At 40.6% G+C, this 27,562-nt stretch overlaps 1 protein-coding gene and 1 long non-coding RNA gene across 3 annotated transcripts; both read left to right on the top strand.

Moving 5' to 3' along the window:
* Positions 1-1,828: 1,828 nt before the first annotated feature.
* Positions 1,829-27,286, top strand: LOC131230354 (U-box domain-containing protein 33). Of its 2 annotated transcripts, XM_058226236.1 has the most exons (9): positions 1,829-2,390; positions 7,905-8,026; positions 10,701-10,822; positions 13,138-13,248; positions 14,350-14,884; positions 15,546-15,686; positions 22,595-23,128; positions 23,602-24,357; positions 26,553-27,286. In XM_058226236.1, exons 1-9 carry the CDS (start codon positions 2,090-2,092, stop codon positions 26,733-26,735), a joined length of 2,805 nt encoding a protein of 934 aa, XP_058082219.1. In that variant the 5' UTR covers positions 1,829-2,089; the 3' UTR covers positions 26,736-27,286. The 2 variants fall into 2 exon arrangements, with proteins under 2 accessions (XP_058082219.1, XP_058082220.1); XM_058226237.1 differs by lacking the exon at positions 7,905-8,026 and having other exon boundaries at positions 2,261-2,390.
* On the top strand, positions 2,409-3,110 carry LOC131230355 (uncharacterized). Its single transcript, XR_009163990.1, has 2 exons — positions 2,409-2,804; positions 2,934-3,110. It is a non-coding gene; the product is annotated as an uncharacterized LOC131230355 (long non-coding RNA).
* Positions 27,287-27,562: the final 276 nt, after the last annotated feature.

Here is a 27,562-nt window from a genome sequence, read left to right as displayed (position 1 = left end):
TCGAGCTAAAAAAATCAACTCAAGTACAAGCCGAGTCGAGCAAGCTGGCTGAGCTAACTCAGTTCTTCTGCAGCCCTAGTCGAGATGGTCGTACATCAGTGTCCCAAAAGATGAGTAACTATCATTTTTCAAAAGGGAATTAATATGATACTTAGGCAGGGTATGAGGCATACACTAACTTAAATCCAATCGATAAAATCATACAACTCAGTATCACTTAGCCAGAGATCCAAAATCTGATTAGTTGTACAATCCTAACCTCCGATTAATGGCTAGTTGTGTGCTAAAATTCAACCATTAGATATCTTTTACTTAAAATCGTCCATCAAATGTCAGTCAATCCCATAATCAGACTATCCAAACAAGTGTAATTTTTTATTCATGCTACATCTAAATTGTATTCACGAATTGGACGGTCTCATTTGACTTAAATGCCACGTGATGCAAATTCCAAATAATTTCCTGTGCATGCGTTCCATCCATGACTCTTTGCCACGGTAGTCAGTTAGCGTGATACTCTGGAAGAGTGGTAGATGATAGACTGGCACAGGAAATTACCTGGAAATTGCATACTTCAAGTCTGATTAATTCAAACTAAACTGTCCAAATCATGGTCCCAGTATAAATATGTCACTGGCCAAAGATTTTTTTTATGTTTTTTTTAATAATCCGACTGACTAAGGGATTGGTGGACATTCAAAATTGGAAAATATTCAATCGTTGAACAAACGTACCAGATGTTGCATTCCACAATGTGTTATGTTTAATTTGAGTTAATTTATGCAACTTTTACAATTTTTGAGTCCTACGTATCAAGAGTCTGAAAAGCCGGAGTATAAAATATCTATCCCATAAACTTGAAGGGAAGTGGATTGCCTGTGACTTCCCGGGGCATTGTAGGGCCCACAGAGATGTCTGTGACAAATCCAATCCGTCCATCTGTTTTTAAATACCATAATAGGGTAGGATTATAAATATCAGGAATTAAAAAAAACTTATGTGGGCCATACCACAAGAAACAGTTGAGAATGAATGCCTTTGGGCGACAGAAGTTTTGTATCAAGATGATATTTGTTCCTCCAGTTTATCTGATTGGTAGTAAACCTATGAACGGTTTGGATTCCATATAAAAATCATTTTCATCTCTCGGAAGGTTTCAACGGTGGATGCCTTAGTTTCCACTGTCCCCCAGGAAGTTTTCAACGGTAAGCTTTCAGTTCATACTTCTTCCTATGGTGTGGTTCACCTGAGCTTTAATCTAACTAGGTTTTTTCGTATTACCTTAAAATGATGTTTCAAACTAGATGGACGGCGTGGATGTAACGTATACATCACTTTGGGATCCACAGAGCCCCTCACAGGACCGTCCTTGTCTAGCTTGGTCCTGATGGGGGTAGCACCCAATCCGCGCCCGAGCTACATGATACTCCGGCTGCGTATGACGCTTGATACACAGGCACTCAAAGATTGTACATGTGGCATGTAATCACTCAGATAAACCGACTAGATTGTGCATCCTACGATCAGATTGGCTGAATAATCCTAACCTCTGATTCGTGGACACTTTTGTGTGGAATGAAGACCGTTGGATTTTTTCCATTTTTAACCGTCCGATAAATGTCCACCAATCCGAGATCCAGTTAATAACAAAAAAGCTAACCTTTTGTTGAAATCTAAACTGGTAACCATAAAATTAAAGGTTTAATATTTGACTAATTATATGCCACGTGTGCGATATCTAAGTGCCTGTGTATCATCCATCACACTACGCCAGAGTATCAAATCATTTCTCTTATTATATTGGCTTCGGACAAGCGATTACTTTCACGGAGAGAGGAGCAATCATCCCGAAGCTGAAAACCGTTTTTCGCATGCGTTGATTCTCGGGTTTTTTCAGATCCGTTTCTCTCCGTTCGGCGAAAGCTAGGATGCTTTTGACTCGGATCGAGCGACTTTGATTTTTGCGCTTTCCCTCTCCAAAATCGAGAAGATATGCAGCGATTTCCCGGAGGGAAACGACGGTAGAGATCGTTTTCCGCATGATACGGAGAGAAATCGACGGTGAGATTCGGGTTTGGGGGTTTCAGCGATGACGCTGGTGAGTTCGTCGCTGGTACTTCCGCAGAAGGTGCAGAAGCAGCAGCAGCAGATGCAGATGCAGCGTCCGTCGCGTAGTTTTGGAGCGGAGAGCGGTGGAGAAATCGAGGAGGAGGAGGCGGTGGCGGTGGAGGACCCGGTTCCGTCCGTCGAGACGGACGAGAAGATTTACGTGGCGGTGGGGAAGGAGGTAAGGGAGAGCAAGTCGACGGTGGAATGGGCTGCGAGGAACGCTGGAGGGAAGAACATCGTCCTCCTCCACGTACATCAGCCGGCGCAGATGATCCCCATGCGTAAGTTAGCAAGCACCCCTTCCCTTCTTTTTTAACTCCTGCCAGAGGTTTGCTGAGCTATACGCGTGTAAGGAATTCCATCCACCGGGCGGGTCCGACCTTGAAGTTGTCCCGTAAATCAGGACCGTACGATTATCAGCTGGGCCATTAGAAGCAGATGGACGGATTAGAAAACTCCATCCAAATGGCTCACCTGATAAGATAACAGGTCTGAATTGTGGGATGGAAGATCCATGTAATGGGACCCGCTTGATGGATTGATGGGATCTCGTAGCCATCTGCCATGCTGGCACACGTAGCATGGCCTGTACATGAGCTGGCTTGTACACGCGTGTCAGCCCGCACGCTCCTGATGTGCTACACACGAGTGAGCCGGTCAGGAAAACGTGTGTGAGATTGGGGCCTTTCATCAAGGTGAGGTGAAGTGATCATGTGGGCCACACACGGACGGGAAAAAGGACTGTTTAGAAAATGATAAGGTATGGTGCACATTAAGCGTAGATGCGTGGCCCACCTGATGAATGGCCTATATTTACTGAGAAGCTGGTCCACTGAATGGCCTGGATCTCATACACATCTGCTTATAATTTGCACGTGGCATATGGACTATAATCACAATGGTCGGACAATCCTAGCCGTTGGAATGGTTTGAGTATCTGATTACTATGATTTTTACATTTTTTTTTTTCTTGATAAACGAGTAAACCATTTTCTTTAAAAGTTTTTTTTTTTTTTTTTTTTTTTAAGATTTTTATTAAAAAAATCTTAAGACTATATAGAAATTAGAAATCAGTTGAAAAGTTTTAGTTTTTATAAATACTGTTGATTTATATGAAGATTACTTGAAAATGAAACATTTAATAGCGCCGAAGAACACTTGTTTGATATCATACACACAAATATACATTTGATATATATCATATACCATTTGATTTCACACGAGCGCGTAAGGACTACTTAAAAAGCAAGGATTTATATGAGGAACTTGAAAAGTAAAGGTTTAAGAGTGCCAAAGAACACCAGCTTGATTTTATGCACATACATATACATATGCATTTGAAGACTACATGAAAAGGAAAGATTTAAGATTGCCGAAGAACACCCGCTCGATTTCATACACAAAACTATATATATATATACGAAAAGGAAAGATTGTTTGCCAAGGAACACCATTCGATTTCACACAGAAGCGCAGCATCATGAGGACCACTTAAAAAAGGAAGGATTTATTCGAAGGAACTTTAAAAGAAATTATTTAAGAGTGTGCCATAAAACATCCGTGTGATTTCATATACCTACATATATACATATCATATACATGTACATACACACACATGAGGACTACTTGAAAATGAAGGATTTAAGAGTGCTAAAGAACTCCATTTGATTTTACACACACACAAGAACTCAGGAAGAATTTAAGAGTGCCAAAGAACACCACTCAATTTCATGTGTGTCATTTTCCTTCTTTTCCTTCCATTTTATTTTTTTATACTCTAAACCGTATTAAGCTTAGACTTTTCAATTTTTGATTTTTTTGGTATTTCTGTTTCTCTGAGCTTGGACTCTTCGATCTTTGATTTTTTATCTTTTTTGGTGCTTTTGCTTCTTTGAGGTTGGACTTTTCAGATTTTTTTTTTTTTTAATAGCCTTCTTGTTTCTTTGACTGTCTTTTCAACATTCAAGATTGAATTAAACATGATAATTTTCCATACTGTTTCTCTTTTGCAGTATGCCATTTTGCTTGACTATGAACTTGACTTGTGAATGAGCATTTAAAACCTTCATTGCTTGCATATTTTGCTATATTTTATTAGATTTTTTTAGGTGTCAATGCAACTAGGAATACTATTATCAAGATACACTCATTTTTAGGGTATATTTATTTCACTAATTACTATAATACTATAAAGAAAATGTGCCACAATTATAAATTATTTTACCTATCTCCTTCCAATATTTGCATTTGTCGGCCGTGTTTGGTTGATCAATGATAAAATCATGATGATAATATTTTTATAATACTTTAATGTCAAATAATGATTATAATAAACTGAGGTTGTTGTTTGAATTCAAAATTTTAAAGTAATTAATGTCATGAAAAAGTATAATAATTATAAATTTATTCTCTCCTTGACATTCATTTCTAGGCAAGCAAACATGACTTGGAGTCTTTAACCGTCTGATTGAGCTGAGTAGATGAGCCATACGTTCCTAAAACATCAGTCAATGCACTTTCCTATAGCACTTGCCTATCTTCTCCAAGGGTCTAACCTGTTGGGCTTTCAAACACTGACCCCTGACCTAACATGTGTTTATGGGACAACACTTTCATTCTCATTAATGCCCAAAGCACGTACTAGACATGAAACGACTGCCCAAGCTTGACAACTCATAATCATATGGAGGGCATCGCCACAGCTAATCCAGTACCACGTAGGGGAGAATGGCCAACAGATTCACCCAACCATAATATGTGCCGCCACATTTTCACAGCAGATCCTCCTAAGCATTCTAATTCAAGATTTAGGTAGGCTACACCAGAAGTGTAAAATTCTATATCTTGGAATACCTTGATTTTTGGGGCATCCATTCATCCCAGTGTAGTGTGTTGGATGAGTGGATTGGATGGCATATTCACGCTATTGTGGGCCCAGCACACAATTGATTTTAAACGTGGGACTTCTCAGTGGTAGACTCTGAGGAGTTTCAACACAAGGTTTTGGGTTCGAAACCCATACGTGGTGAAATCTGGGGTGCGTGGGTGTGTATGTAAAAAAAAAAAACAAGAGAAAGAAATAAAACAAACGTTCCCCATAGTGTAGCCCACCTAAGCTTTGAATCGGCTTGATTTATGGTCACTAGTCCAATCACATGGTGATGTATGGACTGGGTGGATTTCATCCACGTAAAGTCCATGTTAGCGAATGGTCACAGCCTCATGACTATTGATCGTCATGCCAGGTCGTGTTTTTGGACATGAAAACGGTGGCCTTATTAAGAAGATCACGTTGTCTATGACATTTTATATATTTTCAAACGTATTCCTTAACTTATATATCATATATAAATTGATTTTGAATATAAATACATATCACTTTTATCAGAAAACATAGTTTATTTCCCTATACAAAATAAACTTAATATGTGTACCTATTTTTGTGATCTTTTGAATTCTAAGTAATAATGTCTTTATATATTTTTTCTAAAATTTTATTGAAAAATTCGATTATTTTTCAATGTTTTTTTAAAAACAATGATACATTAATACGATACATGCATTGATACTAATATTGAAATCAATGATTTATATATAATATATTTATGTAAATACAGCCTTTCTTTTCACTCCATTTTTTGAGTTGAAACTGTATAAAGTCTAAAGGTTTCAAGTAAGTTTTGATTTTTGGTTTTGTTTCTTTGGCTGAAATGTTGATTGCCTTTTAATGATCAAGATTTATTTATTTATTTATTTTTTTGTTAGCTTGTTAGTACACCCCACTGTCAGTTCACACTTCACTGTTAGCCACCCCACTAGGGATCGATACCAAGACCTCAGTGTTGAAACGAGGTATCTTTCACTCCGTCTACCACTTGAGCTATGGATCAGGGTGTTTTTAATGATCAAGATTGAATTAAGCACAACCAATAAAAATATCTATTTTTTCTTCTTTAGCCAAATGCCATTTTACTAATTGTGATACTTACATGCAATTGATCATTTGAAACCTTCATTGTTTAATTACATGTAAATGGGTTATCATTACTTACACAGGTAATTGCAGCAACAATATCAAAGTTGTTATTGAAGGTGTATATTTAGGTGGAAACTGTCACTAAAGTTGAGGTAGAAAATGAATTGTGAACAAAAAATGTTGGCCCTACTATAATGTATGTGTATGATCCACGCCGTCTATTCATTTAACCAACTTGTATTAAGGCACGAGCTAAAAATGAAGCACAAATGGGCCTCACCACATGAAATATAGGGAAGTGAAGGCCACCGTTGGAAACTTCTTCGGGGTCATAGAAGTTTTGGATCAAGTTGATATTGGTGTATTTGTTGTGTCCATGTCTACATGACCTTATGAACAAGTTGGATGATGGATACACATTCCCATGGGCCATAAGAAGGATTTAATTTTCGACGGTGGACATCATTTTGGGTTTTATTTCCTACTGTGTGGTCCACTTGAGCTTAGAATCTGCTTTCTTTTTTTTCTCATTACCTAAAATGAGCTGGTAAAAAAGATGGACGTCATGGATCAAACACATACATCATGATGGGTCCCATACAGATGAAGTGCACACAATGCCCAATGAATATTTTTGCATGAAATCACAATTTCCAAGGTGTATTTCAACCCTATTTCACTTTCTGACAAACATGGATAAGTTATCATAGTTGCCTATTTAGCAGCATTAAATGATGAAAATGAAATATCAAACACCCCTTAAGTGTATAATGCAACCAGGAGCACTACAACTTAAAATGCTCTAATCTCTCTCTATCAAAATTAGCTCATTTTTATGTTTTTTTTAGATCCAAAATCTAATCTACTGTTAAAGATCTACAACACCTTCTCAGGAGTATTTACCGGATCCATAAATGACTCGAAACTTGAACTGTTTAACTGATTTAGGGTCCAACTGAGTCTGAGTTGACTCGGACTCATGCGCGTCCTAAAACTTTTTTTTTTTTTTACACACGCACACACACCCCCACGCACTCACGCTAGTGGAATTTCACCACCCATGGGTACTCGAACCCTTGCCCGCGTGTTGAAACTCGTGAAAATCTACCACCCGAGCAAGGGTTTAGGACCCAACACTTAACTGTCATGCGCGTCCTAAAACCTTGACTAGTGCCCTTTCCTCTCACTTTCCTATCCTTTCCTCGACGTGTCTTCCCACGTATGGCTATCAAACGCAACACCTACCTCTCATGTACGTCTGGGTACAATGCCTTTATTCTCACGGGTGCCCACATCAGGTCCGAGTCATGAAAGGACTGCGAAAGGTAGGCCTCCTTAAGAAGATCACGTGGCCGGATGACTTGTGATGAATGTTAACGGTTGAATTTTTGTACTCTGGATGTGGAAATTTCTTTGTTCTTTTTAAACCGTCTATTTTTTACCATACCAATAAGAAACACGTGCATAAAATTGGAGCATTTCATTATGTGGGCCATATTGTTTAGATATTTTGACCTAAAAAAAACAGCTCATTTAATGTTTTTACACCCACCAAGATCCCATGATGTGAGTATTGAAGAGGCCGACCTTGATGTAGGATCTGAACTTTATTTTCGTTATTTTTACCGTACCATGATTAGGATTTCCTAACAAAAGTAACTTTTGAGAATTATAAGGAATTTATAATGGGATCCAACAAATAGTTTAATCAAAGTGTTGATTGAACCTATTTTATGTAAATGATCCTAGCCCATCAAATTAAGGGCTAATGCTTAGACAATTTGATTGTATTATTTATTTATTTATTTATTTATTATAGTGGGGGCAAAATTTCCTGCGAGCAAAATGAAACCGTCGGAGGTAAGGGCATACAGAGAAGACGAAAAGAAAAAGATGGATGACGTGTTGAATGTGTATAAGCTTATTTGTGCAAGAGAAAGGGTAACAATCTTCTCCTTCTTCACCTGTTTTTTTTTTTTTTTGTTTTCTTTGCTTTGGCTTGTTTGATAGACGCCTAAAAATGAGTTTATCTCATTTTAATTTATGGTAATTATGTATTAGAACTTTGATATCTATTACATAATTACTATTATGGTAAATTTATTATGTATTAGAAATTAAGATTTTTAATATAAAAGTATTGTTAACAAATGATATCTGAAATCATTTTTAGGCGAATACCAAAGAAGTTTGATAGGATTTAATTGGGCCATGTGCCGCGAAGGAAGATAAGGCCTATTCAAAGTATGTTTGTTTGGGTAGCTTATTGTGGGAGATGTGTCACCAGTGGTGCAGTGTGTTGATGACACCCAATTTTATGAGGCCCACAATGATGTATGTGTTATATCCACTTCATCATATTATTTTAGGTGGTGAGCTCCAAAATGATGACCACACCACAAAAAGTAACGGGACAATGATTTCCACCATTAAAACCTTCCTAAGGCACACAATGATATTTGTTTGCCATTTAACCTATTCATGAGGCCACGTAGACCCCCGGATAAAGGGGGAAAAAATATCATATTGTTCTAAAGCTCATGGGACTCCCAAGAAATTTTCAATGTCAGACATTTAATCCCAACCACTTTCTACGGTGTGGTCCAATAGAGTTTTGGATCCACCTCATTCTTAAGTTCCAGCACTAAAATGATGTCGCTTCATGTATGGTTACTTTGAATGTAACACATACATTATTGCCGGGCTTTCAAGCCTTGTTGACTTCAAAACACTACGAAGGTCACCCACGCATCATGGACTTTTTTTTGAAAGTTGTTAGGTAGAGTAAGAAACAGATTAGCTACTGTACGCTACACCAGCGACGTCTCAGCTGGCGTGTGTATTTGGCGCAAGCACAAGAGCATGCATGACGATCCTCGAGCCCATAATATTAATGATGAAAAAAGATCAAAGTTATGCAGCCATCATAATGTATTTATTATATTTACACCATCTAATTTGTGCCAGAAAATGAGTCATTTGGTGAGATCATTTTAAGACATATGTCAAAAAATGAGTCATATCTAAAGCTCAAGCAGACCCATCATAAATAACCGTGGAGTCAATGATTCTCACGGTTGAAATGTTCATGGGGCCAATGTAATATTTTGTCCATGTTCAATCGGTTCATAACGTCTCACACATGGATAGAGAGAGAACAAATATTAGATTGATCCAAAACTTTGATAACCCCATGAAAAGCTTCAATGGTAGATGTTCAATCTCACACTACTTTCTCCAGTGTGGTGATCCGTTTGATCTTTGAGTCTGTCTTATTTTTGGGCTCAAACCTTAAAACAATCTCGCAAAATCCAGCGGACGGTTTTGATATAACATATACCTTCTAGTGGGGCTCACAGATCTGGTGACGTCAACACACCAGCCAGGTCGCTGGTGTGCGGTACACCAGCCAATCTGCTTCCGGCAGTGTAGAGGGCATTTATGACAGCAGCCGACAGCGTAATCGACAATCAAATCACACCACATCCCAACAATACCCAGCAACGTGGTGTTGAAGTAACCACGCATCTTCGTCCTTCTGATTTTAAGAAGAAGAAAACGAAGCAGAGGAGAAAAAGGCGTGCCGCACCTGTCGGTCAGATTAGTCACCTCTGCTTATCCCTTGGGCCCAAAAGTCATACCTATAGCTGAATCAGGTGGGCCATATCACAGAAAGCAAGTTGGAGGGAGGCTGACACTTGGGACCACCTGAGTTGCAAAAATGCTTGATTTTTATGCTGACTCTTTATCCAGACCAGACGGAAGGTATTAATGGCTAGGATTTTCATATACACGAGACAGTGAGCCCATGATGAAAATCAACAATAGGTCTCTCTTTTTTAATTTTTTCCAGTCATGTGGTTCACCTGAGTTTTGGATTGGATTGATTTTTAAGCCCTTTGGATCAAATCGAGGATAAGCATCTGATAGACAGGTTGGATGTTATTCACATGTCACGTGGACCCCACCACAGCCCAATACCAGCATAGCATATGATGGTGCCAATTACCCCCTCCAAAAGAATCTCGATCCTTTTCTCGCTGAATATAAGATTTTTAATTTTTCTGCATTCTGATTAGTCATATCATCATTGAAATGGTCAGCACTACTGCATTTAGTATATAATGATGTGGCTCAGTCACATTGCAATAAACAAAAAATCTATGTTTCTAACAAGCAGAGGATCCGAAATCCCTCCATTAAAAGCTAAACGGAGCTTTTTGGAAAGTGAATTGCACTTTTTCCCTCAGTAAGTGGAATTGAGCATTGTAGGGCAAACATGATGCGTGTATAAAATCCAACCCGTTGAAGAGGTACGACCCGCCATGAAGAACAAATAATCCAAAAATCAGGCTGATCCAATCATCAAGTGGACCACACATGTGTCCCACTTGATTGGTGGGTGGGCCTGAATTTTACGGCTGGTAATATTCAATGTGGGCGTAAGCTATTCAATGGATTGGATGCCATATACACGACATGTGGACGATTAAATGCTAATTGGACCATCACATTATCTCCCAACTAGGTGTATGTGAGTACAAAGTATTTGAACGTGTCCCTTCTTAGTATTCAACTATATAAATAAAATCAACGGTTCAAAATGTCTTAACAGGTGCAGGCTGAAACCCTTGTGATTGACATGGATGATATAGATAAAGGAATTGTTCAGCTGGTGGCCGATAATGGTATACGCAAGCTTGTCATGGGAGCGGCCGCAGACAAGCACTACTCAAGGTGTGTAGAAAACTGCATATCTTCATCACTAGACAGAAAGGGTGGCCCACTCTACCATAGGGTTGCAATTTGTGACTTACAAAATGCCAGCGTGGCTCACCTTGTAGGATCCAAGCTGATCTCCAGGTGGGCCCCACCATTTAGCTGCCTTGGTTTTAAAAATCAGGATGTGAGTGGGCCGCACAGACATTTTGAATGTGGTTCGTTGGTAGCTTTTGACGGTCAATATCTCTTGTGCATATGAGGCCCACCTGATTGGTGAACTGGCCTAGTCTTTTTTGGATCAGCTGATAATTGTTTTCTTAGCATATCAAGTTCATCGTCGCCATCTTTTAAATTTTGCAGATTTTGACAGATAAGTAGAGGTGGGCATCGAGCCGAGTCGAGTCGAGGTGGGCCAAGCTTGGCTTGGCTTGCCCATGATGTACTCGAGTTCAAGCTCGAGCTCGAGCTTGGCCTCGAGCTCAACATTGAAGCTTGGCTTGTTTGCCAAAGCTGTCGAGTCGAGTTCGAGTCGAGCTAGTGGTTCGAGTCGAGTCGAGTTTATCTTAAGTCGAGCTCGAGCTTGTTGGGTGAGAGAGTAATGGATTTTGTTCTTAATCTTCCTCCATTGATGAAAAATTCAAAAATTTTAAGAGAATCAAAGCAAAACCCGTTGAAAAAACAAAGAAAGCTTCGAATCGGACGAGGAAACCTGTAAGAATCAATCTGTTTTTGATCTTCTTCCACCAGCAGAAATTCAAGTACTAGAAAAGAAACAGAGCAGAACATAGATTAGAAATCCAAGTAAAGAGCTCTAGCCAATCAAATCATTGGATTTCCTTGAAGTTCTAACAAATCTGAGAAGAAACCATCTCGAATTTCTTGGGTTTCTCGCCTGGGGTGGGCGTGCGACTGGCAGTGGGCAGAGAAAGAGAAGAAGGGGAAAGGGAAGGGGGTGCGTGCGGTAGAGTAGAGACTCTAGGGTTTGTTTTTTATTTTTTTATTTTTAAGTTTAAACTTAAAACTTATATTAATATTTTATATATATATATATATATATATATAATATAATATAATATAATATATAATATATTTATTAATCGAGCCGAGTCGAGCTCGAGTTCGAGCTTCGAGTCGAGTCGAGTTGAAATGCCCCCTCATTGAACTTGGCTTGAACTCAACTCGAGCTTCAAATAATTAGCTTGGCTCGGCTCGAATCGGCCATTCAAGCCGAGTCAATCCGAGCTGACTCGAGCCGAGTCGAGCGAGCTTTTCGAGCTAGCTTGACTCGTGAACAGCCCTACAGATAAGCCGCCTATATTTCTTACCATTGACATAAAACCCCTCACTTAGTACTATTTTTCAAAGAAACCCTTATCTTTGACCAAATATGGTAAAAATAAACACCCCTACTTTAACTTTTTAAATAAATCACCACATTTTGACTAAAAACAACAACAAAAAAGAAATAGTTAAGCACAAAATACAAGGTTTCACTTGTCATTATAGTAGATTTTGATAATTTGCGAGATGGGGGTTGTTATCCCCCCTCCCCCCCAACAAAAAAAAGATTTTCCCCCTCCCCCCCCAACAAAAAAAAGATTTTTTTAAGGAAGAAGCTTATTTGATTATGTATCTCCAATAGTTATACATCATTAAGATTTTTGGAACGAAATAGTGACGGACAGAGCAGACCACCACAGATGCAAATGACTGTTTTACCCTTATGGAAATGTTGCTAGGGCATGGAAATAATGTGCACTGCCAAGATGTTTTTGTAGAACATCCATTCCATCCATCCATGTCGGGATGCCAACCCAAAAATCAAGAAAGTTCAAAATTCAACTGGGCCACACAACATAAAATAGAGGGGATTGGACGCTTACGATTGAAATCTTCTTGGGGCTCTCAGAAGTTTTGAGGCTGTGTTTTTTAACTTCATCTTGGTTGGATTACATGAACCACAAATGGGTATTTCGGTCATATACAAAAATGCCCAGACCCAGTTGGTATTTTGATCATGTACAAAATATGGTAAATGGCTCATATGGCATTGCTAGTAGGGCCTTTTTTTTTATTTTGGTTAGGGGCCTAAAAGAATGGCCCACCTGCAATACTCTGGCTGGCCTTTCATCTAACAGGTTCCTCCTGTCAGGGTACCTGAAGAAGGTAGATAATTAAATAAATTAATCAAGGGCCTGAGTTCAACGTACAATATGGGCCATCTGATTTATGGGACCCAGGAGAGGTAATTCATGTACCTGGGCCCACTAAAACCTTGGATCACTGGTTCATTTTTCATTCACAATTTGACCCGTGGGTCCCATCATCAGTTGCAGGAAATCGAAGCAGGCCAAGTCCAAGAAAGCTATCACGGTGGCCCGTGATGCCCATCTTTCTTGCCAGATATCCTTTGTATGCAAAGGAAGCCTCATTTGCACCAGGTGCGCTTTTGCTTCTGGTTGGGAGTAATTTCGTCATTTTCCTTTTTAAACATGGGTTTTCTAACGGGTCCATGTCCCGACCCGATATTTGATCCATCCAGTGCCAGATCCGAAACAGACCAGGTCCATGGATCATCGGATCCATCCGACTTGTTGATTAATGATTACTCTAGAGGTGTAAATGGGTTGGATATAGCAGTATCAGAGTTGATCGGATATGGCCTGGATCCGGATCCGACCAGACCGTTCATAAATGTGGGTCCGGACCAAGGTCCACCTTGGATCTGACCAATTGGCCGTCCTACTAGCAAGGCTCTTGCGTAGTGGGTTCAGCATCTGATCATCCGAGCCGTTCATCTAGAAGCCCCTATATGGTTCTTATCAAATAAATAAAAGAACTATCAGAGATCTCACCGTCCATAAAAAGCAAGCCAGTAGCAGCAGCAAAAAAGTGCAGTTTTTGCATGGACGGTGATGATTCAGATAGGATGGATTCTTTCCATGCTGACCATATAGCACCATATAATCTTTTAGATGGACGGTCTGGATCATCACGTGGTGGGGCAGATAATAAGCATTTCTTCTGCCTTATTAGATGCCTGTGCATATGAAAGTTGCAAGCGTCTTTGATCCAGGATGCACACGTGAAACACAAGGATGAGATCCGGACCATTCATCATGTGGGCATACTGTTTAAAGGTCTTCAGTTCAAAAATCACAATGGTTGGACGATCGTGACGGTCGAACCACCCCTATTAATGGACGGCGGCCGGACCCGACATTTGTAATCCAGTCGGGTCATCTAGCCCGGCCCATTAATAGTCTATATGGGCTCCAGGTTGGGTAGTGTTCAACCCAAGCTCGATCCATTTACTTAAACGGGCTGAACCCAACCCACTACCCATTTAACCTGGGCCAGGACACTGGGTCATGGTTGACCGGGGGCCCACTCCCTGAGTACGAATTTCCCAACCATTCCAAATTTTGAGCTGGGACCAACCATAGGCCCACTTAATGAACAGTCAAGATCTTACATTTATTATCATCATTGTCATCAGTTGATTGCTGGTGGGCCTCACATTGGAACTTTATCTAAAACAGGGAAGCTAGTTTAGAGGGAAATGGTTTCTGGGCGGTCCCACCATCGCCTGTGGCCAGCCCAAGCAATGGTGTGGGCCAACCTAGCTCATCAAACGCTAATGTGGCCCAGCCCAGTCCATTAAGGATGAGATCGTCGTCCGACAGGCCAAGCCGCCTAACAAACCCAGTACAAGACTTTTTCTTCCGGTCCAAATCCGAAAACTACACATCTCAGACCCGCGGTCGGCCTGCAGCGGTATCACCGTCGATGGAGGATACTGATAAGATGCCAATGCAAGAAAGCCCAGTGAGTTTGGAGGGGAGCAATAACCATTGGGGTGGGATCTCACCAAGCCCAGTGGGCTTAGCATGGTCCACCAGCGATGAAGGTACCAGCTCAATCCATTCGGTTTCGTTAGAGAGGGACGATCCAAACACTACTTCCCATTCGGGTTCAATCGAAAGGGATGATCAGAGTGAAGGAGGTTCGTGGGTATTGCATCCGGTGAACGAGTCGGAAGAGGATAGCCCGTTCGCATCTCCTCCTAATCAGCTCGTACGTTCCACTGTTTTAACCATTCAGTTCATCGAAAAATCTTAATTGGGCTTCAATGCTACTGCAATGTAGGCAGTCCAACATGAATTAATGTGGTGATTGTGATAGTCAATCCGCGGGCCATGATTGGATAGGCTTAGCCCAAAAAATAAAGTTATTGGACCATTGACTTGGTCTAACTCGGTCCGTAGCGGTCTAACGACTAGTTCCATTTTGGACCGAAATGGGTACAACTCAAACCATGAGAATGGCTAATGTGTGAGCCAAAAGCCCATAAGTTAAGGACCTCAGTCGAAGCTGGCCCAGCCTGATATTGAAGAAATTGGGCTTGAAACCAGGTGGGCCTAAGAAAGACTCAGCAGCCCAATGGGCAATTTGGGCAGAATCCAACCACCTGGTGGCTCAGCCCAAACCTGCCTGGGTTGGACTCGGGTCCGGGTAGACCACTCCCTATCGGGTCTACTTGATCACTGGCATGCGAATTGATGGTTCACACAGAGTTGTGGCAGCAATAAGTAGTGGGCCAGATTAAATGGGCCAATCTCATAATGATTAGACGGACGGCTATCGATCACTGCTGACATCTGCACGTGCAACTGACGGGTTGTATTTGTTTGAGATTGAAATGAAAAAAAAAAAATAAACGGTTGTAATTTTGCAGGAAGAGGAAGTATTAGATGATGATGTGTATGTAAGGCTACAGCAAGCCATTGAAGAAGCTGATTGTTACGGACGAGAGGCGTATGAGGAGTCAAACAGGCGGCGGAAAGCCGAGAGGGATGCCGTCGAGGCGGCTCGCAAGGTAAGTTCTTCTCTTCCAAGCTTTCCATTCCATTTCTTTTGATTGTTAGAAGAGGCACTTGGGATCATTACCACCGCTGGTGGCCCTGCGATTCGTATATCCAAATCGCTCATGTTGATGCTGCAATCTGGTCGTCACTACTAGTCCGTCGCGTACCTGTGAGATGAAGAGATACTGGGGCCACCGGTTGTAGCCGGGGGCCATCCGATGTCTAAATTAAAGTAGGCATACAATGGGTATAGTTAGGTTAGGATAATTTTATGTGCTTCTCTCTTTAGCAAGGATCTCTATTTATAATCCTTTGAGACTACTTAGGCATGTGGCGATGAATCTGCTAAATAGATCCGTGTCATAAAATGAATTTGTTCCTGAATATATCAGGACTTTCTTGGTATAATCATCGACTGGGATCTTAAAAGGTAATTTCACCTGTGATGAAATTAGAACAAAAAAAAATAAAAATAAAGAGAAAATAATGAGCAAAGAATGAATTGCTTTTGATATCTTTTTACAATCTCTGTACAACCCCCTATTTATACAAAGAAGTGGGGAACATATAATTAAAGGAGAATCAATTTGTACGTTCCTATCCATATTGAAACGATTTGCTGGCTTTCTCTCTTTAGGAAACCTCACGTGATTTCTGCGTGTGTTGGTTTCTTAATATTTGTTGTGGAGTGCGGCATTCCTCAACACTCCCCCTCAAGTTGGCGTGGATATTTACGACACCCAACTTGCTGAGTAAGTGATTAAACTGTGCGAATCCAAGAGCTTTGGTAAAAAGATCAACAGGTTGTTGGCTTGTATGCATGTAAACTGTTTGAATGATGTCACTCTGGAATTTTTCTCGTACCACATGACAGTCTATCTTGATATGCTTGGTTCGTTCATGGAACACTGGATTTGAAGCTATGTGTATAGCGGCCTTGTTGTCACAGTATAGTCTGACTGGTTAGGAATGTATTACTTCAAGGTCTGAGAGTAAAGATTTTAACCAAGTAACCTCACAACATGTAGAGGCCATAAACCTATATTCCGCTTCGGCTGAGGAGCGTGAAACTGTCGTTTGTTTCTTGGTCTTCCAGGAAATGGGTGATTTTCTGAGTATGATGCAATATCCGGTGACCGATCGTCTAGTGTCCCTGTAGCGTGCCCAATCTGCATCACAATATGCATGGAGTTGAATTTCATTAGAAGCAGATAGGAAAATTCCTTGACCTGGAGTTTTCTTAAGGTACCGTAAAACCTTGTGTGCTGCATCCAAGTGTGGTATTCGTGGCTTGTCCATAAACTGACTTAGTACATGCATTGAATAGGCTAAGTCTGGTCTTGGATGGCTAAATAAATTAGTCTTCCAACAAGCCGCCTATATGACGAAGGATCTAAGATGAGTTCGCCCTCACTCTCGTTGAGTGCAAGATTTTAATCCATGGAAAAGTTTCCAGGCTTAGCTCCAAGGAAGCCTGTATCTTCTAATATCTCGAGTGCATATTTCCTTTGAGATAGAAATATTCCTTTGGCTAAACGAGCCACTTCGATCCCCAGAAAATATGAGGATTCCAAGATCTTTGAGTTTGAAATAATTGCCTAGGAATTTCTTGACCTCATTGACCTGCTCCAAATTATTTCTTGCAACAATAATGCCATCCACATAGACTAAAATGGCAGTGAAATTGCCCGCATGGGATCGGACGAAGAGTGAATAATCTACCTTGGATTGTTTATATCCTACATTAATGAGAGTGGATGAAAGTTTGGCATCCCATTGCCTCGAAGCTTGTTTAAGACCATACAAAGACTTAACGAGCTTGCAAACTCTAGTCTCCCCCTTTCATCCGAATCTCGGGGGAAGCTGCATATAGACTTCTTTATCAAGGTCTCCATAGAGAAAAGCATTGTTAACATCGAGTTGATGGAGGTGCCAGTTGCGAGCGGAAGCAAGAGCCAAAATGGTACGAACGGTGGTCATTTTAGCAACCGAAGCAAATGTCTCGGTGTAATCAATGCCTTCTTGTTGGTTGTAGCCCTTGGCAACAAAACGAGCCTTATACCGTTCGATGGATCCATCAGGGTTGTATTTGATCTTATATACCTATTTGCAGCCAATGGGTTTCTTACCAGGAGGAAGAGAGTAAGGTGTCAAGTTTTGTTGAACTCGAGTGCATCAATTTCAGCACGCATGGCAGTACGCCAGTTGGGATCTGTCATGGCTTGAAAAAAGGACTGTGGTTCTTTGGCAAGAGAGAGGGTTGTGGTGAAAGCACGGTGAGAAGGAGATAAGTGGGAATAGGATAAAAAATCAGTGAGAAGATAAGGATTACTTGACGAACGGACCATCACAGAGTCAGATGATTGAGCGGGCTGAGACGGCAAAACTTGTTCCACATGAAAATCGTGCAAGTATGTTGGTGGCTGAGTAGGAAGACTGGATCGTCGAGGTGGTGGAGGAGAGGGTAAAGGAGTGGACGGGGATGGAGGAGAGGGAGACGGTGAAGGAGAAGATAGTGACAAAGATGGAATTTCTGTGATGTTGTAAAGAGAGGGAATAGGACAAGGTAGGACGAGTTCCGTGGGCTCAGGAGTAGAGGATGCAAAGGGGAAGAAATTTTCATGAAAGAGAACATCTCGAGACACAAAGATGTTGTGTGTGGCAAGGTTATAAAGTTAGTATCCCTTTTGACCATATGGATAACCAAGAAAAGCGCATCGAGATGCTCTTGGATCGAACTTAGATAGGTTTTGCGAGTAAGTGGAAGCAAAGCATAAGCATCCAAAAACTCGCAGGTGACTGTATGTATGTTTGACATTATGCAATCTTTCATAAGGAGACAAACCACCTAAAACAGGAGAGGGAGTTCGATTGATGAGATAAGTTGCAGTAAGAATGGCATCCCCCCAAAAGTGTTTAGGCATATGGCCTTGAAAAATAAATGCACGGGCAACATTAAGAAGGTGACGGTGCTTGCGTTCAACTACTCCATTTTGTTGGGGAGTGTTGATGCAACTGGTTTGATGCGTGATGCCTTTGGGGGCATAGAATGAGGGCATGTCAAATTCAGGCCCATTATCACTTCGAATGATTTTTATGGTGGTGGAGAATTGGTTTTCAATAAGGTGAATGAAGGATTGCAAGAGAGAGTGGGTGTCAGATTTATAGCGCATTAAGTAAACCCAGGTACAACGGGTATAATCATTAACAATGGTGAGAAAATAGTGCGCACCAATAGTTGAAGGGACACGATGGCTCCCCCAAATGTCAACATGCAATAGGTCAAAAGGGTTAAGAGAAGAAATGGAACTAGATGGAAAAGGTGCGCGAGTCTGTTTAGCCAATGGACAAATTAAACATGATTCCAAATTAGAACTACAAATTTCTGAAAATTTATTGGAAAGAAAAGACAGTTTTTTTTTTTTTTGATAGATGACCCAAACGACGATGCCAAAGTTGGCAAGTGGATGTGGATGTAGTCGCCTGACAACAAGCATTCCTGGTGTTGGTGAAGTGGTATGAGCCATCCCGCTCAGTTCTCATCCCAATCATCTTCATCAAGCGTAGGTCCTGAATAAAACAAAAATTAGAAGAAAAAAAATAATGAGACAATGGAGGGTTTTGCATAATTTACAAATAAAGATTAAGTTGAAATGAAAAGTCGGGACGCAAAGGACATTGTCTAAAATAAGATTGGAAGAGAAGTAAACTGATCCAATATGAGTAATGGTGGCATGAGAGCCATCCGGTAATTGAACAGTTCGACCATGTACTAGGAAAGATTGGATTAGAGCAGTGGGTGAGCGAACCATATGATTGGTTGTGCCACTGTCAATAATCCATAAGAGATCATTAGTGGACTTACCTGACAATGAAGATTCAACACTACCTACTTGGTGTGCCATGGATTGAGGGGGAATGGAGTTGTTGAGAATGGCTAGAAGCTGTTGGCACTGTTCATGGGTGAAAGGAAGGCTGTTAGTAGATGGATTGGAAGAAGCTTGATGGGCACTATGCTTGGGACCCTGATTGGGCTTTGAATTACGAGGTCCCGAGGGGAAGCCGTGGATGCGATAGCATCAATCTAGAGTATGGCCCTCTTTGTCACAGTGAGTACATTTGAGAGACTTCCTGTGTGGACCAGGGTGTCCTTCCTTTCGTGGTTGATGGTTGGTGGCGGCCAGAGCAATACCTTCAACAGATGGTGGAGACAATGCTGCGATGGTGTTCTTCTTGAAGCACAAGGGCATAGGTGCGGTTGAGAGTGGGAAGTGGATCAATCAGAAGTATTTGTCCACGGATCGCGGTGTAGGAATTGTTGAGCCCCATCAAAAACTTCAAGACATGGTCTAGTTCTTGCTGTGTGAGAGTCTCCTTGCGTGCGCTGCAGGTGCAAGTAGACATTCCTTAAACTGTATATAACTCATCCCATAAGCTCTTCAATTTGGCAAAGTATGCACTATGATAAAGATCCTTGGACAAGATTATTAATATCTTGTTTAAGCTTGTATAAGCGGGGGCCATTGACTTGGGAGTATCGATCTTTTAGGTCGTCCCATATGGCATGGGCGGTTTTACAATAGATCACACTATTAGAAATTTCTTTCGAAATGGAATTGAGAAGCCAAGAGATTACCATTACGTTGCATCGTCTCCATTGTGAGTATTCCGAGGATTCGGAAGATGGTGAAGGTAGCGTGCCGTCAATGAAGCAGATCTTGTTCTTCGCTTGGAGTGTCAGGATCATCTCAAGGCTTCATGTGGAATAATTGTCCTCCGTGAGCGGTGGAGAAACCGAAATCAATCCGGGGTGATCTAATTGTTGGAGGCTTAAGTGATGATTAGGATCATCATATTTTTTCACCTTGGTTGCCATGAGAAGTGAAAAGATTATGATCTGGATGTGATCTAGACCTGTGACTCGGGTCAGATCTAGGGCGCAGATCTGAGCTCAAATTAGAGTCTCTGTTTTGTGGTATTCAAAAACAGAGGAACAGAACTGAGGAGAATTACCTCAAATAGAAATTTTTCCTCTCAGGGATCGGTATCACTTTGATACCAAGATGAAATTAGAAAAAATAAAAATAAAAAATCAGAGAGGAAATAATGAGTAAAGAATGAATTGCTATTGATATCTTTTTACAATCTCTGTAGAACCCCCTATTTATACAAAGAATTGGGGAACATGTAATTAAAGGAGAATCAATTTGTACGCTCATATCCATATTGAAACGATTTGCTGGCTCTCTCTTTAGAAAACCTCACATGATTTCTATGTGTGTTGGTTCCTTGATATTTGTTGTGGAGTGCCGCATTCCTCAACAACCTGTATATGAGATGATTCTCCCCTCTATTCTAAGGTAGCAATAGATACCCTGGCCGAGGTCGATGATTGAGGCCGACCTCTGGGGAGGGATCCTTGGTAGAAGCCAGTCCTCGAGGTCGACGGTAGAAGCCTTCCCTCGGGGTTGGCATATGAAGCCGAACTCCAAAGGGTGTTTGGCGCATGGTATTGGGAAGGATTAGGTGGGATGGGATTCAAAAAAGCATAATTATTACATATGGCAGGGATTGTCACTGTTGCTATGTGATAATCTTAATTCTATGTTTATAATACAGTAGTACATTGAATGGATATACCCACCATCATTTGAAACTATTGAGAATGACACATGTGTTATATCCAAACCGTTCATTTGTTTTGTAACCTCATTTTATGATGGGCCTAAAAATGAGGAGATCCAAAACTTATGTGACCCCAAAGAAGTTTTCAACGGTAAGTATTCAATCCTCACTGCTTTCTATGGTGGGGTCCACTTGAGCTTTAGATCTACTTGATTTTTTGGCCTATGCTCTAAATGATCTTGAAAAATGGGTGGACGGTGATATAGCCCACACATCATGATGGGACCTACACAATTGCTAACATTGAGTGAAATTGGCATGGGACCCAATGCAATTTCATCTAATCTAATTCCTAGCTTTTCCATTCTTCCCAAACATTGAGTGGAATTGGAACGGGACCAAATACAATTCCATCCCACCTAATCCCATGCGCCAAACGCCCCCAAAGATCGTTGGTTGAGATTGTGAAGTCTTAGTTCAGCTGCTGAGGTCGGTATGCATGGCTACTTCTTGCGGTAGTCACTAAAGTCATGGTTGGCGCCTGAGGCCGAGCTGATATTCGATCCTTTACGTTGGGGTGTTTTCTCCAATCTTCCCATTTTATTCCAAGTGTTTAGTCAATATGATTTTACCTATAACAGCTCATTTGGTGAGAATCAAGATGACATGGAATTCGCTGAAATGATCAAATGGGTCAAGAAAAATTTTCAATTATAAAATATAATAACAAGTAATAAAATTTAAGAGTTTTTTAAAAAAAGGGCACTGACCTGTTTTTTCCGGTCCATTGGAAACTTTAAAGGTGCCAATTATAAATAGTAGTCCATCATGATAAAGCCCACCGGATCGACGACTCAGATCATCCATGCGGGCCCATCATGGACTCAGCTCCAACCGTGAAGGTGATGATAAGCAAAGCATCAGGCTGGGATAGTCATCAGGTGGGCCACCATTATATGGAAGTAATAGAGGGTCACCAAAGGCTGGCCGACAACGTAACTGTGGCCCACCTGATGAGTGGACCATCCTAATTTTTGCATGTGTTTAGCTTCAAAGTTGGGGTCTACCTTATATACAAGATGTCTCACACGCTTGCCAAATCAGCACGTGTGTGTCTTGCAAGCTTATCTGCGGTTTTCATGAAGCTAAGAAAGAGAAGAAAAACATCATCTGCTACACACGTACTGACCCGTCTCTCTTCGACTCGGACGAGTTCGATGTGACTCATCCGAGTCGACTCACTGAGTCGATCCGAGTCACTGAATCTAAACTCTCTCTCTCTCCTCTCCTTCAGGCGAAAGCATCGGAAAACTCATACGCAAAAGAAATGAAACTCCGGAAGGAGATAGAAGATCTGCTCCAACAAGAGACTCAACAACTCGAATCTATCAAGATCCAACGGCAGGAAGTGTTTGAAGAGCTCCAACGGGCCCGTGATCAGCAATCAACGTTGGAGGCCAAGATCGCCAACTCGAACCGCATTTTAAGCGAGTTCAAGGAGAAATTCAGAGCGGCCGAGGAGCAACTGTCGACGGTCCAAAAGGAGCGGGACGAGCTGGAGAGGGAGCGAGACGAAGCTGTCCATCAGACTGAGGAGCTGCGGCGGAGGAGTGAGGAGGCTGCAGCGAGTAGCTCGCAGGACCCGACCAACTACTCCGAGTTCGAGTTCACGGAGCTCGAGGAGGCGACGAATGGCTTTGACCCGGCGATGAAGATCGGAGAGGGGGGGTATGGGTGCGTTTACAAGGGCATGCTCCGCCACACGGCCGTGGCGGTGAAGTTGTTGCGCCCTGAGAGCTCGCAAGGCCAATGTGAATTCCAGCAAGAGGTAAGATACAGGAACTTCAAAATGGACTTTTGGAAATTTGAATCTTGAAATTGTCTGAATTCCATGTTGAAAATTTAGTTTTAAAAATTCAAAATATTTGAAATTTTCATTTTTCAGTCAAAATTATATTGAAAATTTTCAAATGAAAAAGTATAGTTTTCTCTAATCCCACCTTCGAAAAGGATGAAAGAAATTTTGTGGTTTATAAGTGAATATGTTTTTAGTATATTTACTAAAGTATTGGAGGTTAATACGATCGGGGTTGCGTGTTCTAGTGTACACAAGGGAATGCACTTTGCACTTCGCCCCAAATTTAATATCAACGGTTAGAAACGTTTGGCTCTAAACCATTGTATTCGTACTTGTTTCAAGCCTGGTGCTAAAAAAATAAATCAATGAGCCAATCCAGTTCGATACAACAAGTCAATCTGAGTCACCGACTCTTTAACCATGCATTCTTTTCTTCTCCACAGGTAATTGTTCTGAGTAAGGTGAGACACCCGAATCTGGTAACTCTGATTGGTACATGCCCAGGAGCTGGGGCCCTCATCTATGAATTCCTCGCCAATGGGAGCCTAGAAGATAGGCTCTCATGCAAGGATAACACCGCCCCTCTATCATGGCAGACCCGAACCCGAATTGCCGCCGACATATGTTCAGCCCTTATCTTCCTACACTCAAATAGACCCGACGGCATTGTCCACGGCGATCTAAAACCCGGCAACGTACTCATCGATTCGAACTACGTCGCCAAGCTCGGCGATTTTGGCATCTGTCGTTTAATCCCACAAAAGGATACGGATACCACATTGTGTTTGATGACAGACCCGAAAGGTACACCTCTATACATGGACCCGGAATTTCGGGCCACTGGAGTGCTGACCCCACGATCCGACGTCTATTCTTTCGGGATCATAATCCTACGGCTGTTAACGGGTAAGCCAGTGTTGGGAATTGCGAAGGAGGTTGAGGATGCGCTCAAGAACGGCTGTCTGCAACGGGTTCTTGATGAGACGGCCGGCGACTGGCCGTTCGTTCAGGCCAAGCAGCTCGCGCATATTGGGGTGAGGTGTTGTCAGTTGAGCAGGAAGAACCGGCCGGATCTCGTGTCGGAGGTGTGGAGAGTGCTGGAGCCGATGACGGCGTCGGCGGGGTATGCGTCATGTTTCCGGCTGATGGCGGAGGATTCCGGCCGGGCTCCGTCTTACTTCATCTGTCCAATCTTTCTGGTACGTAGTATGATTTTGGTTTGATAGTCCATGTGTGTTCCCGTTTAAACAGTACATGTCGCAACTGGGTGATGATCTGAACCGTTTATCTACGGTGCTTTCCTTGCATGAATGTTGATTGAACATTCAGGATTGGTCCAGCTAATGGAGCAGATTGTTGAATGAACGGTCAGGATCATTGTATTGTATGTACTGTTTTGATGGGGGAGGCATGATATCGTTTCTTGGATCCTTAGTCCATATAAGGATCAAGACCGTTGAATTGATGGGCCTCACAGCAGATCTACCACCAATCAAAAATCTCTTGTGTGGATAGATCATAAACATTACATTGGGGGCCTGAAAGATGGATAGTGGAGGGGAAAAAAATACATCAACGGTGCACATTCATTGATTTGATAAAAGGCAAGGATTGAATGTCCAGGTTCTTCCAATCCAGAGGACTACGAGGCCAGTCCACCGTGTTAAAGTCCATCATCAATAATCTGATTAGCGATTCCAAAAATATCATATTTTCACTCACCATCTAAATAAAAACTATAAAAAATTATATTTTAATAATTTTCATAAAAATCATTCATGTTATCGTGTTTTAATAATTTTCATAAAAATCATTCATGTTATCGTGTTTTAATAATTTTCATAAAAATCATTTACATTATTGAATATGTGTGTATTTTCATTTTCCTAGCGTTTTGTGCATCCAAACATGCCTTTAACACATTGCATGCTACTTTGGTAGAGTGCAAGGATGATACATAGGCACTTACAAATTACTAAGAAATGACATATATGGCAAGCATGCTTAATTTCAAAATGCCAACGTATCAAACATCATACTACACCAGAGTATTAAATAAATCCCTTGAAATGATAAGAAAGTATTGTACACCTTGTATAAAAGATTTTGTCCATTTAATTTTTCATTGGCCACCAACTTGATCATGGTATGATTTTAATTTTCAAAGACGCCTAAGAAGAGTGAACCGGACCTAATGGATGGTTCAATTAGGCGCTATTTGTCAAATCCAATGCAATAGGACCGTTGGTTCAAATGTTGAGAATTTAACATCAGGACCACCCTATGTATTTGGAATGAGTCGCTGCTGTTCATTCAATGCTACTACAACTGAAGCATGTATTCCTCATCCAGCATATGTATCTTTTCAGTTTAGATCATTTAGATCATTTTGAAGAAGAAAGTTCCTATATTTAGAAACAACCACTCTTTTATATTAGTTTAATTAGATAAAACCATCTAAAATGTCTGACATTAGATTTTGTCATTTACATTTCTTTATATTTTCTTTATTTCATCACTTTTCGTCAATTTAAGTAAACGACTGTCAACTTTTTTTGAAATGACAAAAATACTCACGGTTCATTAAAAAAAATGCCACTAGGAAAAATAACAAAAAATACCTTTTGAGCTATCAACTCCTTCAAAATGGGTATGTACATCGTCTCAAAGCTCTAGTCCATTAGTAAGGTGGCCCGGATGGCGTTTGGAAGAAATAAATGGTTACCATTGATTATTGATATTTTCTTCATTTTAAAAAGAAGATAAGAAGGGTGATTGTCTATAAAAATATATCTATATATTTCTAACAAGAAAAGCATATATTGGGGTTAGAAGGAATGTTTTAAAGATGTTATTTAAACAATTAAAGACCCACTTAAATATTTAAAATATTATACAATTGAAGACCACCTTTCTAATATTCCATATACATGGGCCCACCTCTGAGGGATCTAGATTGTCTATACGGCAAGCCCCACATGGATTGATGATTAAAAATAAAATTAAAATTTTAAAAAAAAAAAAAAAAAAAAGAAAGAAAGTAAGAAAGAAAGAAAAACTTCGTCCAACTATCTTTACCATAAACATGGGTGAAAATTTTCCTGTTGTAGACCCTCCAAGACATCAGTTTAACCATCCATTAGAAGGCCGAAAATCAAACCACTGTGATTGTCCAGTACTAGAGTCCTTTACAGCATCACCCATCTACAATTGGACCCTCCAGATGAACTATATGGTCATTGTATGGTGGGTCCTATCATAAAAATACTATGGGTACCATCCAAGCATTGTATATTTCATTAATTTCAAAATTAGTTTTTAAAAAAATACTTCTCTACATAAAATTTTCAATTATTTAAAATTTTTAATTCATGAATTAACTTGAAATTTGCAGGAAATCATGCGGGACCCGCACATCGCGGCCGACGGCTTCACATACGAAGCGGAGGCTATACGAGGATGGCTCGACGACGGTAACAACACCTCACCTATGACCAATGTCAGGCTCCCCCACACCGAGCTTATTCCAAACAGGGCTCTTAAATCTGCAATACAAGAATGGCTGCACCAGCCATAATTTTCTTCCTCCTTTTTTTTTGGTAGTTTTTGTTTCTTGTATTGTTTGTGTGTAGCAATATAAAGATATTTGCTAAGCCCACACACGTGTGGAGCCCTGCCATGCATGCACCAATGTGGCTTAAGTGTGTGATATCCTAGCCTTCCATCAAGTGGATTGTCATTTTTAAATGTTGTGGTCTAAAAATGGATTAGCTAGAATTTTTTTTGTTTCAGGCCACGTCCATTAATTTGTTTTGTACCGGTATGACTACCTGATGGAGAGTTTAGATCTCAAACACAAGTGTCACATTAGCACGTGTGATTGCATGTCCATGGCTAGAGTTCTACACGCGTGGGGGGCTTAATCTCCAGCATTGGTCATGCATTTTTATCATTTCATTGTATTGTACATATACATGTGAAGAGAACCTATAAAATCTTTGTATATTAAGAAAAATGATAGAAATATGATAACTAGTGTATTTTTGTATTAGTGGGGGACTTTCTTTTCTATTATGGGGAATTTCACTAATGGTATTTGCAATAGAAGGCTATACCAGCTGATCATCATTGTTAGAGTGAATGGGTGTATTTTATTTGGTGTTCCTTAAAGTACCATTCTTTCTTATTTTCTCAAATATTATAAATATTTCAGAATATTTGGGGAAATTTTACTAATGCTATTTTTTGGAGGGATAAAATAGAATGCCATAACTGTTCAGCATCATTGTTAGAGTGAATGGGTATATTTTATTTGGTGTTATTATACTATTATTTTTTCTTGTTTTCTCAAATATTATAGATAAGAATTCGAATCTTTTACTTGTCACAAGCAAGAATTTTTTA

This window comes from Magnolia sinica, chromosome 17 (assembly GCF_029962835.1).
Source record: "Magnolia sinica isolate HGM2019 chromosome 17, MsV1, whole genome shotgun sequence".
NCBI lineage: Eukaryota > Viridiplantae > Streptophyta > Magnoliopsida > Magnoliales > Magnoliaceae > Magnolia > Magnolia sinica.
Note: the sequence above shows the minus strand (reverse complement) of the source record. Positions and strands in the feature narration are given on the sequence as shown.

Coding starts and splice junctions, on each gene's coding strand:
- LOC131230354 (XM_058226236.1), top strand. CDS start 2,090: ATGACGCTGGTGAGTTCGTCGCTGGTACTTCCGCAGAAGGTGCAGAAG. Junction 2,391..7,904: donor GGCGCAGATGATCCCCATGC/GTAAGTTAGCAA, acceptor TATTTATTATAG/TGGGGGCAAAATTTCCTGCG. Junction 8,027..10,700: donor TTATTTGTGCAAGAGAAAGG/GTAACAATCTTC, acceptor ATGTCTTAACAG/GTGCAGGCTGAAACCCTTGT.